The sequence below is a fragment of the Homarus americanus genome, unplaced genomic scaffold (assembly GCF_018991925.1).
Source record: "Homarus americanus isolate GMGI-L3 unplaced genomic scaffold, GMGI_Hamer_2.0 scaffold39155, whole genome shotgun sequence".
In the NCBI taxonomy this organism is placed as follows: domain Eukaryota; kingdom Metazoa; phylum Arthropoda; class Malacostraca; order Decapoda; family Nephropidae; genus Homarus; species Homarus americanus.
In genome coordinates, this window is record NW_024737042.1 from 7,408,229 (window position 1) to 7,428,193 (window position 19,965).

A 19,965-nucleotide genomic window follows, 5' to 3' on the forward strand; every position below is an offset into this window, starting at 1 on the left:
TAAGTTCGTTATAGGATTAATCCGTTCCAGGCCCCCAAATACAACCACTTAACACTGAAAAAATTCTGTGGAAAATGTAAAAAATACGGTACTTTATCTTACCTTAGTGTTATTCAGCATGCAGGTACCCCTAAACACTGGCACATCACTATCACTTCCACTGGGAGTCTTGGCTTTAAGGTCCTCAAACAATTGTTTAGCCTTCTCACAAATTATAGCTTCACTAATGTTACCACCTGCCATTTCTTTCTCCTTTATCCACACTAAGAGTAAATTTTCCATCTCTTCAATCACATTACACTTTGCTTTGCTAAGTCTAAAGATTCCCTTAGCCACTTGCACAGTTTTTAACTCCTCTTTATTCTTCAAAATCGTACATATAGTCGATTTAGCCATCCCATATTCATCACTAAGTTTCGCAATGCTTCTTCCATTCTCACGTTTCTTTACAATTTCTTTCTTAGTTTCAAGGGTTATTAGCTTTCTCACTCGCTTTGGACGACTCATTGTTACAATTGTATACTTGTATAACAAAATAGTTATACAAATAACGCGAATTTCCACATCAAAAGACGAAATTTCAACAATAACAGTGGTGCACTGGCTACACAATGAGACAAAGATGGCGCCTGACGCTCTTGTTGTGGGTCGCGGCACAACAATATTCATGCGCCAGACGAAATAGTCCCGTATTCATCCGCGTTCGTTATAGCACTCTCAATTTTATAGGTAAAACCGTTCGTTATAGGAATATTCGTAGTAGGATCCGTTCGTTATAGCATACCCCACTGTGTGTCATATATATATATATATATATATATATATATATATATATATATATATATATATATATATATATATATATATATATATATATATATATATATATATATATATATATATATATATATATATATATATATATATATATATATACACACACACACACACACACACACACACAGTGATCCCTCGGTTAATGAGTTACCTTCCAAAAGATTCTTAACTTCAGTTAACGAGCTTTTTTTACGAGTTCTTTTACGAGCCGACCTTAATATGTTTTCGCTTGCATTTAGTGGTCCACCAGCTGTAATATTAGTCCGCCAATACAGTAATCGGTTCTAGGGCTTAAATTCCTTACTATTTTAGTAAATATCAAGAAGTTTATACTATTCAATAATTTTAAGTTTTATATTAATTTTTTTAGTCATTTTAACAATTATTGAACATAATTGAAGTATAGGAAGCTAGTTTTTTGTGCGCCAATCAGCCTGTCAACACACCATACAGGCATCAGTCTCTGTGTCTTTTCAGTGGAGGTAACATCTTGCTTGAGACTCTCTTCAACTAAATGCTTTTTTTTCTGCGTTTCCAAGCAAATTATTGGTCAATTTGAAATTTATTTTACATATTGACAATATATAATGCAGTGCAGTGTTGATTTAAAGAAAATAATCTTGAATTACACCAAGCGAAATAAAATTTTATGGGTGAAATGGCACCATGGGGTGACTTCTCTTCCACCCCAATGCCTTCTCTTCTCCCTTCTCCTCCACCCCCATTCTAATTCCCATCATCATCATCCAGGAGCCTTCTACATACACACCTCAAAGTAAGTGTACTTTACAACCTTTTTTGTTGATTTTAGGCAATTTTTGGTGAGCTGGAACAAATTCCCCAAAACCCATTGAAAGAATGGTTTCGGTTAACGAGCAACCTTCTAGAACGAATTGTGCTCGTTAACCGAGGGACCACTGTATATATCATTTTTTTTTCTTTTTATTATGGGGAATAGCACGGCCGGGCACAGGTCATCGACCAACAATGGGGCCTGGGGGAGTGAAAAAATAAGAGTAAACAGAAATTAAAAATAGAAGAGTAAAAGACTATATTAATCTACACCACGAAGATGCCAGAAAACCATCTTTTTGAAGCGAGACACTGTATGAGTATGGAAACACAGAAGGCAGAGCATTCCACAGTTTGGCTGTGAGGAAAGAAGTATGTACTATAATTATTAATGGGTTATTCTAGTGTGACCAACATCCACACAGAAACGGCGAGCACCATGGGCAAGACTAGTGCTATGAGCCCACGGCCTTGCCTGCCTTTATCTATCATTGTGTTCCCTCTGGAAACTCTCCTTGACAGAAACTCTTCCAGGTTATCTACCTACTCGGTTCCATAGCTTTAAGCCCTTAAGAGACAAGTCTCTTATAGGTTTCTTTCCTTTCTTTTTCCTGAATGTTTGTTGCCTCCCCATATTTCTACCCTCTTTTGCCTTAGGCCTTTAAACTTTCTGTGCAATCCTTTATTCATACATGTTGCTACATATCCAACCCACTTTAAGGCAATGAAGTCCTCCTAATCCACTATAACCACTAGTCCTCATATTTCTCTCTCAGCTATCAAACATCACTACTGCTTACATCCTCTTATCTTTAACCCTATAACCCTCACATGGCTCATTTCAATATAAAGAATTCTATAACCGTCTATCTTACTTTGTTCAAATTTCCATCCCAGAATTCAGGAAATAAGGACTGGGCTATTGTTTAATCCCTTTTATACTACAGTAGTACATCCATGTTTATAATCTGCCACCACAACAATCCCAAAGAGTTCAGTTCCCTCTCTCTTGTTTACCACTCTCTCATCCCAAGCATTTAAAATCCTTAACTTTTATCAATTACTGTATATCACCACTCACTCTAACAGATTAATGACAAACAAACTTTAACTTGGCACCTTGAGTGCCAAAGGACAGATGATTCCTGATCAAAGTTTTAAAAAAAGTAATGTAACCAGCATGATAGCTGTATCTTATCAGAAAAAAATTATGTAAACCTTGACACATAGATAATGAAAGGCAGTCAAGTACCATTATGAAAAACAGTTACTGTACTTCTGTACAGTCCTTAAGAATTAATACTGATATAAAAATGTTCAGTAACTTAAGTGACTGGAACATTAAACTGAGGGGTTACCTATCTAGAGTTTGCTGCAGTGGGGGAACAGGTAAACATGGGAGATCTTCATCATACTGAAATGTCTTTTCTTTTCCACTGGTGAGATACACAGACATATGCTGTGGCTCTTTGGACGGAGTTACTTCTGTGCTCTGAAAGAAGGCATTCATCAATTACACTATTACAGTTTTAAACCTTGAGTTGGATAATGACAAAAAGTGTGTACAAATTTAATTTATATGATATTATTTATTTCCTTCACGAACTTTCACACTTTTATAAATATGTTTCAGATTACCATCAAAAGTAGCCAGACACATATCTCTAACCAACTTGGTAATATTGGACAGTATACTATACAAACAATTTTGGTACAATACTACACTATGCAAAGGACAAATTTTCTATGTTAAAATGAAAGTAAAAGTTTCGAATATATTCCAGTATATTGAGATAACATACTGTATTTCATATTATAACTTTATTAGTGAAAATAAGGATATGGTTTCAGATCTGACTAAACCATTAATAATCTCAACACTAATAAACTAACCACACCAAACTAAAGTAAATTATAAAATATCTGTAAGATCATATGGTGAGTTCGTTTTGACATCATCAATAATGATGTACGTAGTCAGATAAGGCCAAAGAAACTACCGGGTGCAGTACTGTACCATAAACATTGCCATAAACACAAAAGGGTCTGAACCATCTTAAATAATAACTTACAACACTCATTGTTAAAGTTGTCTTGATAGGAGGCAGTAGTTAAGGAAAATAACATTAACACAAAATTAATGGCAAGTAAATCTCATCCAGGCTGACTACAACACGAGCACAGGTGCTACTCATCACCTGAAAAGAAAATATATCATACAAACAATTTTAAAATTTCATCAATAATCAGAGAACAGAAAGTTCTGAAACCAACACAAACATTTACCAATCTATCAATAAACTTTTGCAAAGCCATATACAGTATCTCATAAAAAAGTATGTCCACACACTGTGTGAAACATTATGAAACCATGGATGATAGATATTGGGACATGCATTTACTTTGCAATATAGTTTAACAGAAGTAATGCAATGTGCATATACTTCAGCGTGATTAATATGATGTTCGGTTACCAAATGTAGTAGGATCAGTATGCCACAGAGTCACACATACCCAACCCTCCCGGTACATTGTGAGTTGCATGCAGCATTTCATAAGTCATCAGACCCATTCTGGCAGATACTTTTTTGAGATACTGTACAGGTAGGTAGTAGGGAGCTATCAAACAGGGAGGTACTACCACCTGGGAAGATATTGGAAGCATAATGTATTGTCTAATGGTAGGCCCTGCTGCCATATGGCATCACGAAAATTGTGACCAAGTCCCAGGTTGCTGATCTGACTTTCTGCCTCATTTACACATAATTGCAGGATCTCAATTCTTTCTCTTACCATTGCAACACAACATACAAATCTGAAGTATTGTCACGGATACCCAGAAAATGTTCTATACTACTGAGGGTATACACAAACACTTGTTGTCTTAAAAGTAGGTTCTATTCTTGTACGGGAGATATATATATACAGTATTACCCCGCCTAACGCGGTTTCACTTAACGCGTTTTATCATATACGCGGTGCCTCGCCAGAGCTGAACTTTCACTTAACGAGGAATTTTTCATCATATACGCGGGAAGCGGCGCAGGCACGATGCGCACAAGGTCGCCCAGTCATCAAAACATTACCGAGTTCTTCACCCGCCACCCACCACAGCCGGCCCAAGTCAGTGATAGTGATAATCATAGTGAGGATATGGACTTATATGGCCTTTGAGGGGTTTGACAAAGAGGCCCTGCAAGCCTCTGTGGTGGATAGTGATACAATTGATACAAGTGATACAGGTGAGGGCCAATAATCTGCCCTCTGCCTCGGAACCAACCCCCCATCCCCGTGTGCCCAGCCATCTTTTCTACTAATGCAAGTGTTAAAAAACCTAATATTATTGATATTTCTCTTAATTATTAATTGTGTGTGCATACCATCATAAAGTTAAGATAAAATTTTTACTACAACATAGTTGTGTGTCGTCAAAAAGTGGAGTTTGGGGGTCGGGCCAGTCTCTATTGGAATTAATCCCATATGTTCTGTTGTTCACTTAACGCGGTTTTCACTTAACGCGGTACCCTGTGGGTTCAATTGACCGCGTTAAGCGGGGTACTACTGTATATACAGTAGGACGCAGAAGCTCGCGTTTACACCACGACGACTCTGTCTTCTCTCTTTACATCTATCTATGTATTACTGTGCGCTGGGATGTACAGATGCCAGCATTCACAAGCTGAATACATAAAGTATAAATATGATAATTTATATACATAATATGGTGCACAATAAATGGAATATTACATAGAATTAATACATGTTCTGTAATACTTTACTATACATAATTAATGGAGTAATATAAGAGTAATATAATAATACACAGCTGAAGGTACTACTTTGTGTCCATATATATCATACAACAAATAATGTTTCTCACTCTTGGTCTTTTTTTCAATTTTGTATTTCTTTATGGTTCTTTATTATTATTACCCAATAACCGCCGCTTCGCATAACTGACGATTACATATAGGGGAAATACCCCACAAGTTTCGTTGATACCCCAGAGATCCAACTATAGGGAGAAAGCTCTGCGCGCTGCCTCTGATTCATTCCCGCTATCTTTGCTCCTGTTTATACTTGCCATGTGTATCTGACTTCGTGTTTTTTCATTATTTCCAACTTTGTATGTTATGCAATCATGCCTAAATACCTCAGTGATAATTCCTCCAGCTTGATGTGAAAAGGCATAATAAGAGTGGTGATGGACCAGCAACATAGGTAAATAACAGTCCCAATTTATGCTTTACTGTACATTGCTTATTATGCTTGTTTTTTATGTCTGCTTTATTTTCTTGCGTGACAGTGTGCATGACAGATATATCAAGGGTAGACAGGAGTTTTTGGAGGGTGGCTGATCCCTAACCCTCTGCATTTTTATTTATTTTTTTCTTATGGGACTAATAGCTTTGAAAACCATTGATTCACTAACCAACGACTTCTCCCAGTCCCTATATGCATCAGTTATCAGGGTAAACCTGTACAGTATTATCAATAAGCACTTTCCAGCAAGTGGGCTCATGCTGTGTTTTTTAACATTATCATCACACATTTCTAAATTATCACACTGTCCATGGTAACACCCCTCTCACCAACTTACCAGGGTACTCTTCAATATATTACATGAGAACAATACTGTATACAATTAAATAAGATTTTTGAATTCGGTAAAGGTTAAGAAATGCTTTCCAATTTATAGGTCCCTTCTCCTCTGAACACTGAAAACATCACATACTAAACATCAAAAACAAGAATCAGGTAAGTTTTTTAGATTTTTCTGATTTTTATAAGTTAGGGAAGGTTAGCTAAGGTTTTCAAAGGTTTGTTTGGTGTTCTTTTTAGTATTTTACCCCACATTATTCCTCTACTTAAAGTCCTGCCCACTTTGAACAATCAACATTGTTGGTAATTGAGGGGATCATATCAGTTAATATACTGTACTCGAAAAATATAAATTAACGACAGAAACGCAATATTTTTTTCTTTCTCCCTATATAAGTAGAAATATAAACTTCCTTGCTTGACCTAAAACATATCTTTACCCAAAAATTATTCTTTCCACTTTTGTTGTAAGATATGTAAATTAATGCCTAACATGAATACTAAAGATCAGGCTGAAGGATGACAGACATATGGGGCTACACTGAACTACTGATAATGTGTAAAAAGAAACCAAGATTATGAAATCACATGTATCAAGATTTGGTTTTATTTTACTTTTGGACATACAGTGATCCCTCAGTTAACGAGCGCCTCGGTTAACGAGATTTCGGTTAACGATTTACCTTCCATAAGATTCTTAATTTCGGTTAACGAGCAATCCCTCGATTAACGAGTTTTTTACGAGCCATCTCAACATGTTTTCGCTTGCATTTGGCGGTGCACCAGCTGTAGCATTAGTCCGCCAATACAGTAATTGGTCTTAGGGCTTAAATTCCTTACTATTTTAGTAAATATCAAGATGTTTATACTATTCAATAATTTTAAAAGTTAAATATTAAATTTTTTAGTCATTTTAACAATTATTGAACATAATTGAAGGTAAGGAAACTAGTTTCATGCGCGCCATCCAGCCTGGCAACACACCAAACAGGCGCCAGTCTCTCTGTCTTTTCAGGGAGGTAACATCTTGCTTGAGACTCTCTTCAACTAAATGCTTTTTTCTGTGTCTGCAAGCAAATTATTGGACATTTTTAAATTTATTTTACATATTGACAATATATAATTCAGTGCAGTGTTGATTTAAAGAAAATAATCTCGAATTACACCAAGAATACTAAAATTTTATGGGTGAAATGGCACCATGGGGTAACTTCTCTTCCACCCCAATGCCTTCTCTTCTCCCTTCTCCTCCACCCCCATTCTAATTCCCATCATCATCATCATCCAGGAGCCTTCTACATACACACCTCAAAGTATATGTACTTTTCTACCTATATTTTTAATTTAGGCAATTTTCGGTGAGCTGGAACCAATTACCCAAAACTCATTGAAACAATGGTTTCGGTTAACGAGCAACCTGCTGGAACGGATTGTGCTGGTTAACCGAGGGACCAATGTAGTGCACCCCAAAGTTATAAACTACTGTACTGAAACATTTAGATCTCCCTATTCTGGCATTTTAAACCTCAATTTACCATTCGAAAATGGAAAACAGCAACACAATTTAATTTAATTGATTTGACGTACTTTTCAGTCTTCGTCTCTGTGAAGAGATGTTATCTGTGTAAAACCGAGTAAGAATGTGTTTACCTCACGCATGCGCAATGTTGACTGACGTCATCCAGTCGTGACCAATTGTGCATCGATCTCATGACGCGAATTTTTTTCGACCAATCACATTTTAATTTTTTCAAAGAAAGCAGCCTGGGTTCAGATATGAATTTCAATCACCCATCTGCCAATGGCTATGGTGGAGGTTGGGTGTGATTCATGCTCCTACCATTATTTTAAGTTTATTGCCAAGTTTTACGAGAAAGACGATCATGCTATCCAATTCTTATGTAATCATGGTGTTCTCCCTACGTCTGTTGAGTGTTAGGTTAGTTTAAGTTAGGCCTACCGGGGGTCCGGGGGCAGAGCCCTCGGCTAGGGATTACATTAGGTTATATTAGATTAAGTTGTTAGGTTAGGTTAGATGACTCGTTTTCGTGTTCTCCCCCACCCAAAAACCCCAATTTCCCAGGCTCTCCCTAATTATTGTGGGAAGGGGGGGCAAAAACTAGCAATTTCCGCCAAAAATGAAGGTCAGTTTCGCTTAAAACACACCAAAATACACTGGAAAAACATATTGGTCAACCCCTAGGGACTCATGTCCAAAAGTAAAAATTTACCCAAGATTTTCTAAATTGTGCAACCAATTCCAGAATTGTATATAGTTCTATCAATGTGTATTTTACAAAACATAAATTTACTGAATTTCTGATTGTACTCTCAATGACAAACATGTAACCTCCATCCTGACAGAATGCAACAAACTAACCAAACCTAACTTAATAATTCATGGTTAGGTTGAGTTGGTTTCTTCGCTTTATCATCATTAATAATTTATAAATATGTTCATTAATCACATTCACCAGACTTGTTTTCTCAGCATTAAAAAAAAAACATGAAAAAACTTCACAGAAACCTAGCACCTAATTGATTTTGTGGTAAAATTGCAGATTACAGCTACTAAAGAATATGATACAAAATTGTGTTACCTAACCTAACCTAATGTAATACAAGAAAATGATCATAGAAAAAATAGTTCTATCGATTGAGTGTTTTGAATTTCCGGAATTCTGTGGTTGCTGTTTACTGCAATATTACCGATTTGGGGTAAATTTGCATTGTCACACCGTTCACTTTTAGCAAGTAAAAAATATATTTTTCTAGTGTATTTGTCTGTGTTTAGACCGAATATGACCTTCATTTTCGGCGGAAATAAACCGGGTTTTTTTGGCGATTTTTTTTCGGTTGACGTTTTCCGAAAACAAAGTGGCTAAGCGACTAAAAAATACACACAAAAACACAAGAAAAACAAAAACCTAACCTAACTTAATTGACTCTCACCATATGACGGAATCACCTATTTATTACCTTATTGGCCTGGTTCTTGTTCGTCGTTGCATTCTGGGATTCTTACACAACGCCACATATGTTGGTCTTTGCGATATTTACATTCCGTCTTGCTCTTAGTACACTTTACTGAGGTTGGAAGGACACCATGCGATCAAAAAAATGCTATAGTTTCTACGTTTTTGTCCAAAAACTCGCAATCAGCTCCACATACTTTAAGTGACATCCATCGCAGACTTTCATGGTTGGAACTGAACTTGAATTTCCAAATATGAGAGACCCAAAATAAAACTCGATTTTGATTGGGCCAAATATAATCTGAATTAAACCCAAAACCATTTTAATTGGTTCCAAAAGCAAAAACGCTTTTGATTGGCCGCGTGACGTGTACGGGTACGCATGCGTGTCATGATTTATGAAGGAGGCACGGTGTTGCGTGAGAGGCAGACAGACGATAATGGCGGGAGATTAATGGAAGATAATAGAATTTGGGGGGGAAAAGCTATCTCCGTTATTATACATTTCCGCCGGTAATGTAATAGATGAAAATTATCTTATAATTAGGCGTCTTATTCGAATATGATAATAGATTAGTGGTAGGAATGAACGGTGTGTAAACGCAAAAACACCCGACTTTGTTACAGCACCATCCCCTCAGAGAATGCCATTCCAATATATCAGAGGTCATTCACAGTAAATATTATCACTGAATCTACCAATACTAGCAAAACTAGATAGATACACAAAGCAAGATAAACTAGCACTTATTCATTAGAAATGTCAAACTATATAGTACCGGTACATGTACTACATCTCATATCTTACTATTGACAACACAACATACATATATTGTTTCTCACTTATGATTTTTTTTTCATTTTTACGTTTCTTTGTGGTTCTTTATCATCATCTTCATTATCATTATTATTACATTTTCGACCCCCAGGCCCCGATACAGTACATAAATTATTAACAATACTTGCTCGGTGTACGTGGTGAAAGTTTCCGAACCTGCAAAACGATTTTACTACTAATAAATGCCTCTCCATCTATCTAACGGCTATACAGTATATCCAGGAAGTACATTTATAATCCACATTACCTTTACTAGTCGTATCAAAGAAATATTGTGGTATACCTGAGAGGAGAGGCTGGTGTAGTAGAGGTGGTCTGAACACTATGACATGACTGACTGCCGGTGACACTCACTGGCAGACTGACAGGCAAAGTCTTGTGTTGTTGTTGACGTTACACAGTTGCCTACCAATATTATTTCAGTATTTATAATATTATTTATATATCTCTAGGCTAGTTTATTTCTTAATATATAAGTGGAGTCTTAGAGATGAAATTGGCTTAATTTACCTTTATTGGAAAAAAATAAAAGAATCGTAGGAACTGGACTTTTTTTAATTAAGCAAGTATTTAATGAGACATGGCTAGTCTGAAAGATTACATTAGTTTTATAAAATAAGGAGAGCTATTCAGAGAGATTCACAAAGATTTGAAATATATTATTAAATTCATAATAGGCAATTTTTTCACCGACTCCGGTGGAATCTATAACTCACACTGTACGGTAGTAAATAACCTTTGACTGGACTGATTAAGCTTATCCAAAGAGATAAGAAATACTAAGGTTAGAGCAAAGGTTTTCTTGTTTATAATTAGGTAGAAAATAAAAATAAATTGCTTTGCTGGCTATAATCATGAAAATAATTATTCTTGAGTATGTAATGAAGCGTTTTAAAAGGTAGCAAGTATAGAGAATAATTAGTAAGAGAGTAACAGAGAGGAAGGTTTTGGTAGCGTGGCCGTGTTAGTTATTTACTCCGTCAACACACATCTATTACGTTCTTAAGGACGACTTCTCAACATCGCTTCGTTACAACTGTTATTAATTACGACAGTGACATGGACACATTAATAACACCTTCTATCAAAGTTACTAGGACATCATATTTCGTTACTAGACACAGATTTTCGGACACGAACATGAAATGAATACACTTCCCACGTAAGTAACTTGTAGGGGTATCGAGATATCAATGTCGTCTAGCACTCAGGATGGAAGGAAACTCTAATGTGGTTTTCTTGTATAATATATAAGTTATATGATAGACAGTCTGGTGCTGGAGGTGCTGTGTGGTCAGGGGCTGCTTGGTAGAGACGTGCGGTGAGTAGCTTGTTGAAGGAGGTAGATGTGCAGGAGCTTCGTCAGAGAAGATGTTGCCTGTTGCTGGCCTCCTGGTTGAATGAAATGTTAACAGCGTGGAGCTTGCTGGAGGAGATGTTGCTTGTTCAGGAAAATGGGCAGAATGAGAGTTGGTTGGTGAGGAAGCTCAGAGAAGGACATGCTCGCTGGCGGGAGCAGGACCGCCAGGCAGGCGGAGGAGAGGCGAGGGTCGCCAGGCAGCGGCAGAGGAGGAGGTGTTGCTTGTTCAAGAAGATTGGTCAGACTGAATCTCAAGGGAGAGACAGAGCTTATATACCCCGCAGCAGCCGCCATGAGTCATGGTGGGAAAGCCCGAGAAGTAGCCGGTGAATAGTTTCGTTGCTAAGATACGGTAACATCTGGTTGGTTGCTAGGGAAGGCGGCACATTGGAATGCGATAGCAGGTGGTGAGCTGCTACGCAGTTGTAGGCAGTTGTAGGGGAGAAGTCCACTACAGGCGTCTTGAAGTGATGAGAAAACGGACTCCTCAGATGGAGGACTCAAAATAAAGCAGAGGTACATGTTTTGTGGGCTATTGAGCGTAATATGAACCATTTGATTTTGGCGTTAACTGACGTGTATGACCGTGGTCGTTACACTGGGAAGTGGCAGCGTGGTTACAAGCGTGATGTAGAGAGAGCTGGTTGGTGAGGATGCTCAGAGGAGGACCAGCTTGTGGGTCGCCATGCTCGCCGGCGGGAGCGAGGGCCGCCAGGCAGGAGGAGGAGGTGTTGCTTGCTGGTTGGTGTAGGTAGAAAAGAAGGTGGTTACCACGAGGTCAGGTCTTAAATAGCGGAGGCAGGCGTGGCTTAGTAGTTGACCCCCGTCATGTAAGGCGGCGCTGATTGACCTAGACCACGAGGCATAAGAACATAAGAATGGAAGAAACTGCAGCGGGCCTATTGGCCCATACTGGGCAGTCCCGTTTACACCCAACCCCTATTGCTCATATAAGCATCCAACCTATGTTTGAAGCTATTCAGCGTATTCGAGTTAATTATGATATTTGGTAACTTGTTCCATTCATCCACTACTCTGTTTCCAAACCAGTGTTTACCTATTTCCCGCCTAAATCTAAATTTGTCTAATTTAAAACCATTGTTACGAGTTCGCTCCTGGTTGGATAGTTTGAGTACCTTTGTAATGTCCCCTTTGTTTAGCCCTGCCTTCCACTTGTACACCTCTATCAGGTCGCCCCTCGCTCTACGTCTCTCGAGGGAGTGCAAATTAAGATGCTTTAACCTGTCTCTATACTCAAGGTTCCTAATGCCCGGGATTAGTCTTGTCATTCTCCTCTGAATTCTTTCCAAGGATTCTATATCCATTCTGTAATACGGTGACCAGAACTGAACTGGGGAATTCGCGGGATCGGCTACTCAGCGACAAACAGCGTTTGTAGGGAAGAAATCCACTACAATATTTCACTATCTTTTTTTTTAACTATCTGAGGAAAGTTCGAGAAGAAATCGTTAGTTTTTGGGGGGTAGTTTTCTTAATTGAATCGATAAATTGCTTGCCTTTGTCTATGTCCCTATACTGTTTAAATACAGAATAAACCCAATGTGCATATTTGTATGAGAATATTACTGACTAATCATCAACCTATCCGAAAGCTGTAAGCGTGACACAATAGCAGCGTTACCCATTGTTAGTTTTCTCTCTCTACATACCATCATATCACTGTGTTTTCTGTGACAAGTTTGCTGAGACAGTTTAACTATAACGTGCGAAGGATTTCTATTTTTAGTGAATATCTGTACAAGATGCAACGTAGAAATAGGTAAGTGCGAATTTAAATGTTATCTTGTTATGTTAAAGGCAATATTTAGTAGCATAGTTGTAATATTCACAATTTCACTCCAGCTGTTAAAGCGAGTGATCGTCTTTCTATAGGTTTGTTTACAATGATGCAATACTGCATGTTTGTACTACGCACTATAGGAATATGCATATGTTCGTGTTAATTAGCAATGTGATATAATAAATAACCACGGGTTCTCTTAATTAATTAAGTTTATCTTATGGTTTCGATATGATTCATTCAGTGTTTTACTCTTCAAGGTTGAATTTGATTCATCTACGTGGCTACTTTATACCCCTAGGGATACACATCGTAGGTACTGTATTGCCAATAGAAAATCTTTATATTGGTTGAATGGAAAGGGACGGTGTTATTTTACGCATGACACCTTAAACATTGGCTTAGGACTATATTGCAAAAGTTCCACGAAGTGATTTTTTTTACTTTTACTTTTTTTTTTTTTACTTTTTTTAAGTAGTCATGTCCTGAATCCTGTTGCAATTACTTCCCAAGCCACTGCGTGTGTGCTTTCAATGCTCAGTCAAATTAAACAAACCATCGCTTAACTGTTTTGAGTTTAACAAACAGACCATTGACTGATGTATTCTTACTCAAGTTTCATAGTGCTCAATGGTTCATCGATGCTAAAATCAATATTACCCTTTTTTTTCATTTATTATCCTATCACTTACCCTACCAGCTTACTAGCTCTTCAGGTAGTTGGTCTGGTCGTTGTTATGACCATTATTGTCCAGGAGGAACACCCAAAGAAAACCTGTGATGTTAGATAGGGTCACATTGTAATTATTGACAATTAAACTGCTGCTGATTTTTCATATAAGACGAATTTAAAAATGCCACAATTTCACTGTTTTATAGTGGACACTGTCATAGTTATGGCAAATGTGATAAAAAGTGTTTATTTTAAAGTTCAAACCAACCAAACCCTAAAAAGATTATCATATCAGAACTCACTGATGAAAATATAGTAAGAATGTAAACATCAAAACAAATAATGCATCGATGGTGTAGTCGTCAATATTAGCCAATATTTCAAAGTTGCCATGCACAGAACTCTATACTGATTTTTATAATACTCTATAGGGTTTCCATCATAATCTTATAGTTTTCGAGTTACAGTATTTTTACTTTTCTAGTTCACTTAAATACAGTACTGTACAGTATAGTAAAAGGTCACAGGGAAATCCATTGTTTACTTATAACTCAGCCAATCAGCGGAAGTTTGGATATCACGTGATACTTGTGAGCCAATCAACAGAAGTTTGGATATCGCGTGATACTTGTGAGCCAATCAGCAGAAGTTTGGATATCGCGTGATACTTGTGAGCCAATCAGCAGAAGACTTGCGAGCATGCTCAAGCTCTGGAATTTGAATTCGTAGTTGCACAATGGATTCCTTCTGTGAAGGTTGGGTGCTTCATGCAGGCAACAAGGAAGAACATTACTGCCAATATTTTGCTTGGTACATGTTCCAAGCACATCACAAAGATCAGAACACAATACTGCACCACTTCCTCATTCAAGTGGCATCACTTTACTTTACTACATCTGTTAATTAAAATAAGTTTTTTACATGCCAGGGGGGCAGAGACCCCTGGCTAGGTTAGGTCAGGTCCTTCTGATTTCTCTGGTTAGGAGGTTTTGTTAGTTCTTTTGCATGTTTTTACCCCACAGTATTCCTCTACTTCAAAACCCTGCCCAATTTGTGCAACCAATATTGTTGGCAGTTGGTCTTATTGCAACTATATCTTGCGCTAGACAGGCCGCACCTTGATTATGCGGTTCAGTTCTGGTGCCCTTATTATAGAATGGATATCAATTCACTAGAGTCGGTGCAGTGAAGAATGACAATAATGATTCCGGGACTTAGAAACCTTCCATATCAGGATAGGTTAAAGAAACTAAACTTGCATTCCCTAGAAAGACAAAGAGTGCAGGGAGATATGATAGAAGTATTTAAGTGGGTGAAAGGAATCAATAAAGGGGATATAGATAAAGTTCTTATAATATCCGAGCACGATAGGACTTGAAGCAACGGATTTAAGTTGGATAAGTTTAGGTTTAGGAGGGAGATAGGAAGGAACTGATTCACAAATAGGGTGGTGGACGAGTGGAACAGGCTTAGTAACTATGTAGTAAGTGCTGGAAAGCTGGAAAGTTTCAAAAGGAGACTGGATAGATTCATGGATGATAGAGAGTGGTAGTTACTCTCGACAGGAGCTGCCATGCACAGGCCAACCGGCCTATTGCAGACTCCTTATTTTCTCATGTTCTTAAAACTACTCCTGTCCAATGGAAGTGAAGATCGTGTTTGTATGAAACAATTTAAAAACTTATTTTCCATAGTAATTTCCATGCATGGCGACTTCAAAATATTTACTTAACACCTTTCTTAATTTACAGTACTGTACTTTATTTTTACTTTATCATCTTTGGCACTGATCAGCCTGATGGCTATGTGGGTGGTCAGTCATGTCTGTTATGTGTCTAATCTGGATTGTGGATTAGCCGCAGTCAGTTGCAAGGGCACACACAGAGTTCATGTAGTCCAAACCTATATTTAAACAAAATTATTAAGAACAATGGAGGGATCCTGTACAGGCCACTGGCTGCCTTCCCTCAGCATGGCTACCGAGAGTGGGTGGCCATTAGGTTAATAAGGTAAACAGAATGGAGTCCGGTCATTTTCATACCAATAAAAAATTTAATTCATGCTTTGGATAAGTGTACTGTACAGTTCTGTACTAATGATTATAACAGAGTATTTATCAGCACCTGTACTGAACAGTTGCAGAAATATGTTCCTACACCCCCTTTAATAACTTGTGTCTCCAAACAGCCAATCTATACTGTATATGATCTATAGCAAACTTATCCACCAATCATGTACGTCGTCATATGACCCATACCCATTCATTGCCGTTTGGAGACACGTGTTACCATAGGGGTGGAGGAACACACTTCCACAACTGTACCACCGTATCATTCATAATTTGACCTTGCTTCATGAAGAAAAGTTGTTGATAATAAAATATACAAATTTATGAGAAAAAAAGAGGAGAGAGTAATGGGATGAATTCACCATGACCACAAGGATTCAATATAAAGTACAGTATGCTGTACAACAAACACAATGGAGCTCAACATCTGTTACCTTTAACTTTTATTTAATTTTTATTTCATTATCTCAACTTTCTCCTGCATCACTAGCCAAACCAAGATACCACCAAAACACCTCAATCATCTCCCAACACTGAATTATATAACTTTCAGCTGACTAAATTATGCAAAATTAATCCTTCCTATCTGCAGCCTCTTAATAACCGTCTTTCATTCATCCAAACTACAGTGCTGGTACTGTGATAGGATCCCCACACACCACTTGTTGCCATGCTCATCTATCATTCACAAACACTGCTGTCTGGATGTCTATCTCCTTCACTACAACCTCTCATCTCAGGGGCTGATCCAAGGGGGATGTTCTGGGGTCTGGACCCCCTATTTCATCAAAAAATTTCAATACCTTTTCTTTAATGCAGTACTGTATTGTTTTCAGGCATTTTAGTGTAGTAAAAAGTATTTACTATTGACCAGAATACCTCCTAATATCAAGTACACATAGCCTCAAAATGTCCATGATATTGGTCAGATGTAAAAAAAAATCTGGGGGCTTACAGTGCCCCCCACCCCCCCCATTTTGATACTCCAGGATCCACTCCTGCATCTCCACCAATCTCCCTCCTACCACCTATCTCTAAATTATACATATTTCTGCTAGCTTTTTACTGCCTGGTCTCAAAATACTGTACTGTATGTTCATACTGTACAATGTTAGTAATCCATGGTCAGCTCTGTCCAGTGTTTGTCATATTTACAGTTCGTTTTAATTTCTGTACAGTATCTTATACACCTCGTATATTGCCCTAAATCATGCATTTTATGGTATGTAAGGCATTTATTTACAGTAGCTATTAAATATGCCTTATGTGTTCTCTGTAAGATCATTTAACAGTACCCTGTACTGTACAGAATGACCAATTTGAAGCTGCTGAAAATGTTGTTCAAATGAAATTTAAAGTTGAGTTTACAGTGGTCCCTCAGTTAACGAGCACAATTCATTCCAGAAGGTTGCTCGTTAACCAAAAAATTCGTTAACCGAAACCATTGTTTCAATGGGTTTTTGGGTAATTGGTTCCAGTTCACCGAAAATTACATACAAACTAAAAATAAATGCAGTAAAGTACACTTACTTTGAGGTGTGCATGTAGAAGGCTCCTAGTTGATGATGATGATGGGAATTAGAATGGGGGTGGAGGAGAAGGGAGAAGAGAAGACATTGGGGTGGAAGAGAAGTCACCCCGTGCTGCCATTTCACCCATAAAATTTTAGTTCACTTGGTGTAATTCAAGATTATTTTCTTTAAGTCAACACTGCACTGCATTATATATTGTCAATATGTAAAATATATTTCAAAATGACCAATAATTTGACTGGAAACACAGAAAAAAAGCGTTTATGTTGAAGAGTCTCAAACAAGATGTTTCTTCCTCTGAACTGGTAAACAAACTGACGCCAAGCTTGGTGTGTTGAGTGGCTGTTTGGCGTGCAAAAAACTAGCTTCCTGTACTTCAATTATGTTCAATAATTGTTAAAATGACTAAAAAAATTAATATAAAATTTAAAATCATTGAATAGTACAACCTTCTTGATATTTACGAAAATGGTAAGGAATTTAAGCCCTAAAACCAATTACTGTATTGGTGGACTAATACTACAGCTGGTGTGCAGCCAAATGCAAGTGAAGACATGTTGGGAAAAATTTGTAAGGAACTCGTTAACCGAAGTGAAGAATCTTATGGAAGGTAATTCATTAACCGAAATTTTGTTAACCGTGGCGCTCGTTAACCGAGGGATCACTGTACTTAATACCTGTATATACAGTACTTGTACCTGCATAACAAAACACTGACATAGACATTCTTGCTCTTCTTTTCACACTCTCCCATTGTGTATACCGGTAGTTCCTTGGGTAACCTTTATTCTTGTCACACACTGTTTATATAACCAGATGGGGTAATGTCAAATAGGTAACGGTTAATTCCTACATGCAGCAAATATTTATTGTTGACTGATTAATGCAGAATTCAATACTTGAGGGTTCGGAAATGGTTACAAAATATTCTGCTCCTACTTTCCAACTTTGTATAAGAAAACATATATGCACGAAGAAAAAAAATACAAAAGGGCCTGTATCCAACCTGTACCTTGCCCATTATTAAATTTCCATAGAATAATGAATGGTCAGATTTCACTAGCTGTTTGAATATCCTACAAATTCAGTACAGTACTGTACAGTAGTTTGTAATGATCTATTATTATTTCATCAATACCTGTATACTAAAATAATATACAGATTTTTTTATACAGTGCAAGATTGTACTGTATACTTTTGGATGAGATGCTTTGGAAACTAATTTGGATTTAAAAAGCCGAAACAGTACAGCATAATGACAAACTACTGTATAGATTTTCAAAACACCTTTCTAAAGGTTAAGTTACTGTATTTTGCTGTTGAGTTGATCTACCGGCATATGTAAATGGGTAGAACTAAAGGTTGAGATCAAAGACAAAGCTAGGTGGCACAGTATTAAAGAGAACACGATGGTGTGTAGGAAGGAGTGCTTATGTTTGTGGCTCACACACAGAATTGTTCAGACAAACTTTATTCATCATCCTTCTGAAAGATAATTTATTTACATTACCAATTTGGTCTATGTAATGTAATTATTGTGTAATGATTAATAATTCGCCATATGTATGGATGTCATTGTCTCTGATTTTTCACTCTCTCCAGGGGCTCAGCCAGGATTTTGGTAAGGGGAGTTTGCTCCCAGCAGAGGTCCAGGTGGCAGAGCCCCTGTTAAGGGTCTTGGTAGTTAAGCCCTGAGAAGCTGAAGTTTTGATTGATTATAATATCAATATTTGCCTTAAATTGCCCCCCCCTCCCCCCTTAAAACATATAAAAAGGTAGAACTGTTTCTCTCCAAATACTGTACAGTACTGTACTAACATTCATTGTTTACTTATAACTATTATGTAGTTGTTATGCCTACACAGTAGAGCATTCACTGATATTGTCAATATCTCAGTTCTCTTGAGTCTATAGTCCTGTATCCATAATTTTACTATTTTCATCAATCGGGGATCTGCAACACTGCCAAGATATAAAAGAAACAAATTAATGTGCATATACAGATTTTCTTTAACTTGTGAGGTGATGTTTCAATGTTTTTAACAGTACAATCGTGTCGCATTAACTTACGTCCATTCAACTTTACATGCTTGGTTTAGGAAAAACAGAACGATGCAGTGAGCGTAGGAGTGTATGGCTGGGGGAGATACTTCCACCCGCAACCTCTCTCGGCCTCAGTTGCTGTGTGTACTGAACAGGGGAGGGGGTTTGGCTTGTGTGCCTCTGCTGACTGACCCTTAGCAACAGTTGCTAAGGGTTGGTCAGCAGAGGCAGCACATCCCAGCTGAGTTAAGATGCAATGTGTGCACTATCTTCATAATTTTTTATTTTTTATGCTTTCATTATTTTTCCTTAATATTCTCTGCTGAAATCAACTTGACAATCAGTGGCAAAGAGGATAAAGTAAACTTACATCAGAGGTGGATGCATGGTTCATATTTAAACTGAAATAGGCCTAACCAGCCAAGTTGCCAGATGCGCTATTGA

At 37.5% G+C, this 19,965-nt stretch overlaps 1 protein-coding gene and 1 long non-coding RNA gene across 6 annotated transcripts in view; one reads left to right on the forward strand and one right to left on the reverse strand.

The window, feature by feature from the left end:
- Positions 1 to 10,452, reverse strand: part of LOC121872648 (peroxisomal carnitine O-octanoyltransferase-like) — a 58,247-nt gene extending 47,795 nt beyond the window's left edge. For 3 of the 5 annotated variants that reach the window (XM_042375579.1, XM_042375578.1, XM_042375580.1), the window contains exons 1-3: positions 10,328 to 10,452; positions 3,702 to 3,827; positions 2,988 to 3,121 (exon numbers count right to left, since the gene is read on the reverse strand). In XM_042375579.1, coding sequence (XP_042231513.1) covers positions 2,988 to 3,121; positions 3,702 to 3,710 — 143 coding nt within the window. In that variant the 5' untranslated portion in view covers positions 3,711 to 3,827; positions 10,328 to 10,452. Of the gene's footprint in view, positions 1 to 2,987; positions 3,122 to 3,701; positions 3,828 to 10,327 lie in introns of those variants that run through there. The other 2 variants (XM_042375583.1, XM_042375582.1) reach the window with 2 other exon arrangements.
- Positions 10,453 to 12,957: 2,505 nt separating this feature from the next.
- LOC121872651 overlaps positions 12,958 to 19,965 on the forward strand; it is a 47,831-nt gene continuing 40,823 nt past the window's right edge. The window contains exon 1 of the long non-coding RNA XR_006090133.1: positions 12,958 to 13,184. This is a non-coding gene — a long non-coding RNA (uncharacterized LOC121872651). The remainder of the gene's footprint in view (positions 13,185 to 19,965) is intronic.